Source organism: Ceratotherium simum, chromosome 36 (assembly GCF_057802395.1).
Source record: "Ceratotherium simum simum isolate JZ-2026a chromosome 36, ASM5780239v1, whole genome shotgun sequence".
Taxonomy (NCBI): Eukaryota; Metazoa; Chordata; class Mammalia; order Perissodactyla; family Rhinocerotidae; genus Ceratotherium; species Ceratotherium simum.
Genome location: NC_141935.1, coordinates 14,954,157 through 14,966,487, shown reverse-complemented (window position 1 = coordinate 14,966,487; position 12,331 = coordinate 14,954,157). Strand labels below are relative to the sequence as shown.

Here is a 12,331-nt window from a genome sequence, read left to right as displayed (position 1 = left end):
GAGACGAAGCATAATAGGAAATAAGAGGCATAGTGTAAACTGGATTATTTAGGAACTTGTAGACTGTTGTGGTGACTTTGGCTGTTACTTGGAGTAAAACAAGTAGCCCTTGGTGGGCACGAAAAAGAGGAGGGACAGGACCAGAATTGTCTTTTGATGGGATCACTCTAGCTGTTATTTTAGAATAGACTACTCTGTGTGCATATGTGTGGTAGGAGAGAGTGGCATGGAGCAAGGATGGAAAAAGGCAGATCAGTTAGGGGAGACAATTATAATAATCCAGGAGACAGAGAATGGTGATTCATGATATATGATGATCCACAATATATAAAGAACTAGAATAAATCAAGTGAAAATAAATAAATAGACCCTTTGAAATTGGCAAAAGACATTTGTCTGCACAACTCCAGGAAAAATATATGGCCATTTTTATGGCTAATATATATATGAAAACTTCACTATCAGCGATAATATAAAAAATGAATTAAAACAACACTGAATTCTCATTCTTTGCATCTCAGATTTTGAAATGCCCATTATTGGCTAGAATCTGCGAAATGGCCATTCACACTATATAAAACCATGTGAATCAATTATTAGTTTTGAAAGGTAATATAGCAATATTTATGAAATTTTTAAATATTTGCTCTCATCAACTGAACCTTATCTTAGAGACTAAAAATCTGCAAGCAAAAATGTTTGTTGCAGTACTGCTTTTAATATAAAAAATGATAAATGAACTAAATGTTATCTATGATAAAATTATAAAATAAACTATAGTAAATGTATTTAGTCATTAGAGAAAATTTTATGTCTTTGTGAACTGAAGTGGAAAGATATCTGCTATGTGTTAATAAGTGAAAAAAAACTTGCAAAAGCTTTATTCACAATAGTCAAGATATAGAAACAACCCAAGTGTCCATCAATGGATGAATGGATAAAGAAAATGTGGTGTATATATACACAATGGAATGTTATTCAGCCATGAGAAAGAAGGAAATCTGGCCATCTGCGACAACATGGATGAACCTGGAGGACATTATACTAAGTGAAATAAGCCAGACAGAGAAAGACAAAGACTATATGGTCTCATTTATATGTGGAATCACACACACAAAAAAGGTCAACTCACAGAAGCAGAGAGAATGGTGGTTACCAGGGGCTGGGGAGATGTTGGTCAAAGGGTAGGAAGTTTAATTAATATGGGATGAATAATTCTAGAGATCTAATGTACAGACGTGATGATTGTATTTAATAGTACTCTATCGAGCACTGGAGAGGTGCTATGAGAGTAAATTTCAGATGCGCTCATCACACACAAAAAAATGGTAACTATGTGAGGATAGGCTATGTTAATTAGCTTGACCATAGTAATCATTTCACTATGTATATGTATTTCAAATCATCATGTAGTACACCTAAAATATGTATAATTTTTATTAAAAGATTTTTTTAGCTTGCAGAATAGTATGTATGATGTAATCCAATTTCAGTAAAGAGAAAATTTGTTGGCAATAGTTTTTCTGAGGGTTGCAGGTAGGAATATAAAGAATTTTCACTTTCAGCTTTTATAGTTCTATAGTATGTGAATTTTATGTGACTCTGTTATTTATTAATTTTTGGCAAACTTTTGTGTTGAAGTTTAACATATATAAAAAAAGTGCAAAAATCATAAGTGTGAAGATTAACAGGTTTCAAAAACTGAGCAGTTTTATGTAACCAGCACCCAAATTACTATATAGAACACGACTGGGCCCCCAGAAGCCCAGCCTTGTGCCCTGTTCTAAATCCCAGCCAGGGTTACCACTATCCTGACTTCTAACACCATAGATTTATTTTGCCTAGGTTTAAACTTGATATAAAGGGATCATACAGTATGTATTCTTTTGTGCCTAGTATCTTTCACACAATATCGTGTTTGTGAGATTCACACAGGTAGTTACAAGTAGCTATAATTTGTTCATTCTCATTGCTGTATTGTGTCACACTTATTTATCCTTTCTACAGCTGATGGGCATTTGTGTAAGTTCTAGTTTGATGGCATAATGAAAAGTATTTCTATAAACATACTTGCATATCTTTCAGAACCTATGTATTTTAGGGGGATATATAACTTAGAGTGGAATGGCTGGATCAAAAGGCGTGCATACGTTTAGAAGATACATGGACCACTTAATAAATACTGCCAAACAGTTTTTCAAAGTGGTTTTACCAATTTATACTCTCACTAGTAGTTTATGAGCTTTCCAGTTGCTCTACATATTTGGCTACAGTTTGTATTTGCAATCTCATTTTAGCTATTCCCGTGGACGTTTAGTTTTTTTGCATTTCTCTGATGGCTAACAATGCAGAGCATCTTTTTCATGTTTATTGGTCATTTGGACATCATCTTTTTTGAAGAGCCTTTTGCCCGCATTTTTCTAATAGGTCATTTGTCTTTTTCTTATTGATATATGTATATTTGTGTAGATATATATATATATAATACATATGTGTATATATATGTATATATATGTAGATATATATATATATTTGTGACTATCAGATTCTTCCAGTTTACCCAGCAATTTGGACTCTGGCCATTCTCCTCAGTTGAAAAAGATTACGTCTAATGATTAGTAATTACAAGTTCTGTAAGCTTTTCTTCAGTTCTAATTATTCTGGACCTATAGGAAGTGTTTACACTGTTGACTAACTTTGCCTTCTTAAGGTTCTCTCATATATAGGCTTCCAGTTTACAATATTATCCCAATTGTTCTAACTTTATTATTGCCCCTATTCTTTAATTTTCTTAAATGTAGGGCATTTCCCCCAAAGGTTCTTTTTCTTTCTCTACAATCTGTCTTCCAGGGACATGGATTCTTGCCAGATGATTGCCAATTTAATTTTCTAGCCCTATCTCCTCTTCTGAGATTTACTTTCTTGTTTCTAAATGATGGATACTTTTTTACATCATTAGTATAATAAACTTACTGTGCCCCAAACTGAACTTATATCCTCAACCCCATAGTTTCTTCTTTACCTGACCTCTCTATTTCTGTTAATAGTGCCACTTTTCCCTCAGTAATTGGTGAAAAAAAATTGACCATCTTGCCCCACATTGTCATATCAACATGTCTTAATTTAGTCTTTTCTGAAATATGTAGAGTCCATTCTTTCAATCCATTTAGTTACTTGTCAGTCTTTATTAAAATCCTTATCCTCTTGTTCCCTAAAAGCACAGTGATATCCTAACCAGTTCCTCTGTAGCTAAATTATCTGTATCCTCCATACATTCCACCATTAGTTTGGATGCCCCCATCCTGACTTTGAGCGTCCAATTCCTTTCCTCCACCCAATTTTTAATGCCTTTCTTTAGTCTGTAGAATAAATTCCAATCTGGTGGCTCAACCTTTTCAGTCCACTTAGTAGGATAAATGGGAGTAATAAAGCTAGTAACAGGGGTTCAAGTGAGTTTGAATATTGAAGGGTGATTTGTTGGGATGAACAATCTTATTCTGTGGAGTGAGAGAGGTGCCAGGATGGACCAGGTACTGAGTCTAACAGGAAGAACATAATATCCTAGCAGGCAGGAGTAGGAGAATCAGAGAGTGTGAGGCAATGAAATGTCAAAATCAGTAGGACAAGTATGTTTGAAAAGAGCCCAAAGCATAAAACCTAGAAGATGAAGACACAGAAACTAAGAAGTCCAGGAAAAATTTGAGTTGCCTCTTTGGAAAGTCTGAAGGCTGCATCCCTGGCTTGCCTTTGCTGATATTTAAAAAATTCACTCTAAAGATACTGGCAACACAAACTTCCTTTCCATCTTTGTCTCCTATGCAAACTTCTCAAGGCAGATAATCTATGGCATGTGGGCTGAGAGTGGTCTTGCTTATTTCTCCAGATTCATCTCTCAACTCCCTCCTTCACATCCAGCTTTTGTTAATCCTTTTTCTACCTCTAGGCCCTTGTACAGTTTCCCCCAGTCCTTCATGTTCTCTGAAAGCGAACTCAAGCATCATATTCTCCTTGAAACCTTCCTTAATCCCTTCAAATCAAATTATGTCTTGTAAATATCTCTGTATCATTTATCAGACTCCTTATGGGTTTTTTGTCTTTTTCTTCATTTAAAACTTAATATGTAGCACTGGCTTGTTAGTTCTTCTTCTTTAGTGTGTAGCAGAGTATTCAACAAATGTTAATGTTCCATAGATGCACATTGAAAAAATGACAGTTCAGTGCTCACAAAATGACCTCTGTTGTCCTGCCTCTACACCTGTGCTAAATCGTCTCCCTTACCTCTAATGCACCCCTCACCTCCTTTCTCCTCATCTAGACTCTCAAAATACTTGCTAAGTACCCCTAGATACTATGTGATATACTGGAGGTGGAAAGATGAATGAGATATGGTTCCTGAGATAGTTGCAGTCTATGGAACCCAGGTTAAATCCCCCTCCCGATATTGGACTTTTGGTTACCAACCCAGCCTAAAGAGAGCTCTCTTTTCTTCAAACTTTCATAATTCTAGTTGACTGTATTGCTACTCAAATCAGTATTCATTAATGATTCAATATTGTGCTGTTGAGCTGATATTTGATTCTCATGTGTGTTCTTGAACTCTTAGTTAAATCTCACCATATGTTTTGTCTGTTAAGACACGTACATTTTATATTTCCAACTCAACTGGAAACTCTTTGAGAACAAAGATCATACCTCTTAAACTTCTTTAATAGTTTCAATACATTGAGTGGAATGCCTTACACACAGGAAGAGCTCCACAGTATGCACTGAGTGAGTGGGATACCAGGTAGAATGGAGGTGGGGCCACGTGGTGGTGGTGGGAAGACATCTATGGAACCATCCAGCTTCCCTGGCTTCCTGAGCTGGGGAAATTTCTGTGAGACAAGAGCATTGTGTGTCTAGGGCAGTGCTGGTAAGTGATCTGCAGGGTGAGGGGAGACCCTGAAATTCTGAAGGCTGCAGACCGTTTGGTTACAGAATGTGGTTCCAGAAAATTAGCTCTCTGGGCTACTTCATGGCAGGTCTTTTACCTTCTATTACTGGACTGATTCTTTAAACTTCATAAGTATTTTAAACAAGGCCCCCTGTGTTTCTTTCACTCATGTCAAAAACCCATTTATTTTTATGGCTATGATAATATTTTCATGTTGATACTCTGAGTGTCCAATTTTGGGTTGACAACATGTCTTTTTATGTTGATGAGTTTTGCATAAATTTAAACTTCATTATATATTGATTAGTGGGAGTGCAGGCTTGGAGTTTCCAAGTACAGGTCGGCATTCATAATGGGATATATTTAAAACCAAATGGCTGGGACCATCCCAGTACATTGCTGTGTATAATTCCTTGACTGTGTTCACTACATCATAAATAATAATGAAAGTAAATGTACGTTTATCAGGAAGAATCAACAAAACCCCAGCACCGATGTGCTGCTTGCACTTGTCTCACCAGGCATTAAGGCCAGCTTTCGAACAAGGGTGCCTGAAGGTTTGATTGTCTTTGCGGCATCACCCGGCAATCAGGAAGAGTATTTCGCACTTCAGTTGAAGAATGGACGTCCTTATTTTCTTTTTGATCCTCAGGTAAATGAGTAATCATGAGAGTTGATATTTTTGAGAGTTTACTAGGTGCCAGGTACTAAGGTAAGTGCTTATGGTTTCGCACTGAATCCTCACCAAAAAACTTAGAGGTAAGCACTATTATTATCCTCACTTTACCAATGAAGAAAATGAAACTTACAAAGTGATGTGACGTGCCCACAGCTCAAATAGCAGAGCTAACTTTCAATTTACATTCTTAACAAGCATGTGCTATGATAAATAAATGAAAAGCAATAGGTATATTGAAGTATGTGAGGAAGCCATTTGGTTTAAAACTAACTCAGCCTGACCTTGTTTTTCCAAAAGGGCCTGATGTTGCCTGTTGAGCATGCATTGTACATCTGCTTTAAACATTTACTATGTCCCAAAGACAAGACTGATGCCCTTAAAGATAGGGATGTAGCTTCCCCCCATATTGGCATTTCTCTAAGGATAAGCATCTCATCCTGGAAACTAAGGATTAATTACCAACTTGCTGTGCTCACCTTGTGACCACTGACCTGCTGACCACTGACCTGCTGTGCCAGCTAAGCATCTTGTGACAGTAGCTAAAGAGATTTTCCTGTCGTATGTGATATACGCTCTTTGTTCCAAGATGGAATATAACACTCTGTACACCCCACTTCTTTGGTGCCCTTCCTTCCTTGGGAAGGAAGGCCCTGGGCTATAGTCTTCAAACCTGGCTCATAATAAACTCACCCCAATTTTGATTTATAGGTTGATTATGGATTATTTACATCGACAGTTACCTTATAATAAAGATTAGAACTTTTAAATAAATTTAAATACATCTATTTTTATTTGTCTTGAGAGCAAAATTATGTCTCTCTTTATCCTCCCTCTTCCTTCTTTCCTTCCTTCCTTTCTCTCTCTCTTCCTTTCTTTATTTCTTCATTTGTTCACCAGCAGATATTCAAGTGCCTATTAGGTATACCGTTATGCTGGATATTTCAGACTTACAACAGTTTTAAAGTTAAATTTGACCATGCCCTTATGAACAATCTAGAAAGGATATAGTAAAAATTAATTTAAAATGTTCATAAATGTTATGAAAGAGAAGTACGAGATGCTGTGTACTACGGCAGCATAAAATGAAAGGTCTCTCGTTTCTGAGTTGTCAGTCTTCTCTGAAAATGTGATATTTAACTGAGATGCAAAACAATGAGGAAAAGTTGGTCAGGACGAGTATATGTCTGTATGAGAGGACATGTGTTTGAAGGAGGGCAGGACAGAGGAAATACTGATGGGAGATGAGGGCAGGTGCTGGGAATAAAATTTTCGGGCAGAGCAAATAGCAAATGTTAAGTGCCTGAGGGAAACAAGAACATGGCATACTCAATACATTGAGATGAATCTTATATGGTTGGAGAAGAGAGAACAAAGTGGTAGGTTGAAAAGCTGGGTAGACTCTAAGTCATTTAGGGCGTTGTAAGCAAATGTGAAGGTTTAAATTTTTCCTAAGGGCAGTGGGAAACCATTGAGCAGTTGTCTTCCCTTTAGTTAAACAAATATTAGTAAGCATTTGACAGTAAGCCCTGTATTGGGCCTGTGAGTAAGTGAGAAATGAGTGAGACTAAGTCAAAGATTTTTTGACTTTCCATTTTTCTCAATTTTTCAACTTAAAACTGCTGATCTAAGTCGTAAGTTATGCTTGCAAAATAAATGTTTAACATTACATTGGAAAGTTGGCACGACTTTTCCCCTCTGTATCTGAGGAACATCTGGGATCGCAGGCCAAGAGCTCTGGGTAAGGATCACAATTTCATACACCCTGGTGGCCCGCTCACCTTGGAGAGGAAAGGCAAGGCCTGCTGGACCAGGTGTATCTGAGCATTGTGCCCAGAGCATCATCCCCCACAGGGGAACTCAAGGGGAAGGCTGAGTTCTTCCTGCTTTACAAAGGCCACATGTTGGCAACTGGAAGACCAGGGGAATAAAGGTTTACTCCTGGTGTTTTGACAGTGGCCTGATAACGGTCTGGTTGGTATGTTGTAGGTCCTCAGGCACAAGGACTTCTGGGTGTCCCCTAGAATTGCCACTTCTAAAGGGATGCCAATAACTGGGCAGTTAGTAAGCAAAAAAGAAATGGCATCACACCCAAACAGATCCAGCAGCCAGAGAGAGAAGAAGAAGAAGAAACTGTCTCAGAAGGCAAAGCAGATGGCAGTTGGAGGAAAATAATCCAAAAAATAATCAGCAAATTTGAATCAGTTGATTCAATTACAGAACTAAAAATATTATTTTTCATTTGAAAAACCTTAGGTAGATTAATTAGAGGAGAGACACTGTTGAGCCTCAGATTAGTAGGTCAGAGGGTAAAGTGGAAGAAATCTCTTAAAATATATAACAAAAACATGAAAAGATAAAGAAAAATGAAGGGTATTATGAATATTATTAAGAAGAAATTAAACAAGAGAACAAAAACACATTCACAAGAAAAAGAAGGATGCGAGAAAATCATGAAATATAAAATAGGAGAGAATATCTGATTTAAGAAACAACTGGTTACAAATTTATTGAAAGGACTCATCAAGTTCTTGTCAAGATTAAGCAAAGCTAGTGCTTCTATAGGATCTCTGTGTGCCAGCCAGTCTAAGTGCTCTCTCTCTATACGTAAATACACATGCACTTAAACTTCACAACAACTCTATGAGATAGCTACTCTTACTGATACCAAGCAAGGGGTCACTCTGCTCGCCGTGAGACAAAAGCCAATCCATCAAGAGACAAGGTGGTGAAGAAGGAGAAACTTTATTAAGCGATGAGCTAGCTGACTGGAAGATGGCAGACTATTGTCCTAAAAAAAAGCCATCTTAGGGGCCAGCCCTGTGGCGCAAGCGGTTAAGTGTGCGCGCTCCGCTGCGGCAGCCCGGGGTTCGCCAGTTCAGATCCCAGGCGCGCACTGACACACTGCTTGTCAAGCCATGCTGTGGTGGCATCCCATATAAAGTGGAGGAAGTTGGGTACAGATATTAGCCCAGGGCCAGTCTTCCTCAGCAAAAAAAAAAAGAGGAGGATTGGCAGATGTTAGCACAGGGCTGATCTTCCTCACAAACACAAAAAAAGCCATCTTAAAGGGAAACTGATTTGGGAACAACTTATATAAGGCAAACGGGGTTGGGGAGGGGTCTCAGGAGTGTCAGGTGTTGAATGACCTCAGACCATTAGGCACCTCTCCGTAGACAACAGTTTCGGATCTGCTGAATGTGACATTCTTGGGGAATCTAAGAAAGCATTAGTCATTTTCTTATCAGGGCATGAAGGAACAGTTTGGGCTGAGGACTTAAATATTTTGCTAACAAGTCATTCTCTCTACTGGTTACTGACTGGTTGCTGGTTAGCTTGCCTGTGTGCAGTTCTAAGCCTTTCTCCAAAGCACACTGTGAGAATAAGATGGGGGGCGTGGTTAGACATAGAGTCTCTCAAGCTGTCTCTATCTCATTATTATGCCCATTTTACAGGTGAAAAATCTGAGTCATAGCTAAATTAATTTTCCCAAAGGCATCGGCTAATAAGCGACCAACCCTGGATTTAAACCCAGACCATCCAGCTCCAAAGACCATGATTTTAGCTACAATACCATACTGCTTTTCAACATGAAAGAAAAATGCTTGTTGCTCTCCAGAGGCTCAGATAAAATATCATCCATGTACCATATTGAAGGGAAACATTTCAGCAAGTTTTCTGACCAAAAGAAAGCAAAAAAAAAAAAAAGAGTCCAAAAAGTTGAAAAGGAAAAGCAGTGGTAAACCTAGTATTACTAAGTTCAACCTAAATATTTAACGACAGAGTGACAAGAAATGTGTTTTACAGTGCCAAATAAGAATCTTTGAAATAGAAGAGACATATAGCAAAGGCCAAAAAAAAAAGCCTCTAATAATTGTTCGGTGCTAAAATTTCTAAGAGTTGAAGAAAGAGGAAAGATGAGTGAATTAGAAGTTTCTAAAGGTTTCAACTCAGTGGAGGGAGAAGGTAAGGGAATAGATCATATAGGCGTCTTACTTTCATAAAATAAGTAGGCAAAAATGTTTGATTTTAAATGTGAAAAAAGAAATTAGTTACTAATAGAATGAAAATGTTCCACAGAACATCCAAATTAACAAGGTGAAAAAAGACCCGATATGCTAAGTTGTAAAAATCAACAAAAATCATTAGAAGAAAGGAAGGAAACAGTACAGTAAAATAGAAGATTGCCAATGAGAAAAAAAAATCTGCCTCTGCTTTTTCCTGTCCTTAATCTGTTAATATCTGGAGATATTTGAGAAGAAGCAAGATGGAGGAAAACCTTGATCTTAAAACCATTTATTCATAGAGCTTTTAAAGTATACAAAGTAGGTTCACATTAATTATCTTCTTTCATTCCTGAAGCTGCCACTTGAAGTAGGTATTGTTTTCATCCTGCTTTAGATGAAGAGGCTTAACTAGGGTCCCACAGTGATTAGTGATAGAACTGGCACTGCATTATGTTTATTTCATTCAATGAAATTTTGTTAAGAATTTATTGTACCCCAGGCACTGTGCAATGCAGTGATGCAATGGGAATGCAGAAATGAGAAAGGAACAGCAAGCCACTCCTGCCTTCCTCTCCTCTGGACCTCCTTCCCCCATGATTGGAGTAGAGTCTCTGCTAGAGTTGGACAGAGGAGAAAGTGATAGGACCCAGGACCATGTGCCGTGGTGGTTTCAAGCTGCCTCACACTTATATTGGTCTCGTCATGGTAAATGTCCATACTAGGGTCTATGAGTGTGATTCCAGATCACAATGCACGTCCCAAAGCTACATTTGTAATAGTACACTGGGCATAGGTTGTTCATCACAGTTTTTGAGTATTTAATGTGTGTGTACACGCACACAATCCAAACATGGGGCAACGTCTTTGCAGAATGAATCCAAAAATGCCTTCACCAGGTCTGAAGCATGATTGTGATTTATAAGACAAATATATACTTAGTCATTCAGATAACCAAAATATATCTCATATATATTTGGTCTTTGTCCAGGGTTCCTGGCTCACAGCTCCCAAAACCCTTGGGATTTCCTAAGTGATGACAGTGACAAAGATGTCTTTTATTATGGTAATGAAGTGACTTTTGGACCCCTCCTAAGGATGGGAGCTGGTTGCCAGGAGAACCAACCCTGTGATTAGAGGGTTGAAACTTTCAGTTCTACCCTCCCAACTTCCCATGAAGGGAGAGGGGCTGGAGGTTGAATCAATTGCTGATGGCCAATAATTTAATCAATAGTGCCTATGTAATGAAACTTGCATAAAACCCCAAAGGACTGGGTTTGGAGAGCTTCCAGGTTGGTGAATATGTGAAGGTGCTGGGAGAGTGGTGCACCAGGAGAGGACAGGGAAGCTCCATACCCCTTCTCCATGTCTTGCCCTATGCACAGTGCCAGTCTTTTTTTTTTTTTTTAAAGATTTTATTTATTTTATTTTTTCCCCCCAAAGCCCCAGTGGATAGTTGTGTGTCGTAGCTGCACATCCTTCTAGTTGCTGTATGTGGGACTCGGCCTCAGGATGAACGGAGAAGTGGTGCCTCGATGTGCACCCGGGATCCGAACCCGGGCCGCCAGCATCGCAGCGCGCGCACTTAACCACCAAGCCACAGGGCCGGCCTGTGCCAGTCTTCCATCTGGCTGTTCCTGAGTTATATCCTTTTAGAGCAAACTGGTGATCCAGTTAGTAAAATGTCTCTGAGTTCTATGAGCCACTCTAGCAAATTAGTCTAACCCAAGGAGGGGGTCTTTGGAACCTCTGATTTATAGCCAGTGGGTCAGAAGTACAGGACAACCTGCACTTGTGAGTGATGTCTGAAGTCCAAGGAGGAGGTCATGGAAATCTCCAATCTGTAGCTGGTCAGTCAGAAGCACAGGTAACAACCTGGGCTTGCAGCTGGCGTCCGAAGTTGGGGGAAGGCTGTCTTGTAGGACTGAGCCTTACCCTGTGGAATCTGATGCTATCTCCAGGTGGATAGTGTCAGAATTGAGTTGGATTGTAGGACACCCAGCTGGTGTCCTGGAGCGTTGCTTGCTCATTGGTGTGGGGAAACCCTCCTTCCTCTCACGCTGGAAAGGGTACCAAAACCTATTTAACTGCCATCTCTTTTTACAGTGTTGTATCTGTTTCTGAGGATGGGATACCTTAAGATTCTGCAGAATAGGAAGGTAAAGTGGTTCAATGATCCTTAAATCTGCTCAGCCACAATATTGTCATTATGACCCTGAGAATGGCTGCCAGAAAACTCTCTTGGTCTCATCATTTTCATCTCCTTTTCAATGATGGGTTGGACAGGCTGGTGTAAGCCATGACAACAGAGTTCAGGGAAACATTCACGCATTGCCCTTTGTTTCTGCCTCCCTACCCTTCTCCCTCAGACAATTACTTAGAGTGCTCATCAGGGCCATTGCTTTCCCCCTTTCCCAGCTGCCCTGTCACTACCCTGTGTACCCGAATCCTAATCTGTACAAAGTTCATGGGGGCCAACCAAGTACTAATAAAATTATTATAGCCAGAAGTTGGAGGAGCAAGGGAATGGGGAGGGTTTAATGATGCCCGACAAGTCCATTTTTATCTGGAATAATAATAACTCTCCCCAAGGCAAAAGTTATCTGTATTTTCATGAAAGTGACAATTTATTCTATATATATATATTGAATTTATTCAAAATATACACTAAGTGCTCATGGGTCCTGATGCTATCTCTATATGAAACAATGAGCTCAA

General features: G+C 38.9%; 1 protein-coding gene across 1 annotated transcript in view; it reads left to right on the top strand.

Annotated features, from left to right (window-relative positions):
• Positions 1-12,331, top strand: part of USH2A (usherin) — a 761,558-nt gene that overhangs the window by 311,350 nt on the left and 437,877 nt on the right. The window contains exon 22 of the mRNA XM_087424358.1: positions 5,455-5,585. Within this exon, the coding sequence (XP_087280484.1) occupies positions 5,455-5,585 (131 nt within the window). The remainder of the gene's footprint in view (positions 1-5,454; positions 5,586-12,331) is intronic.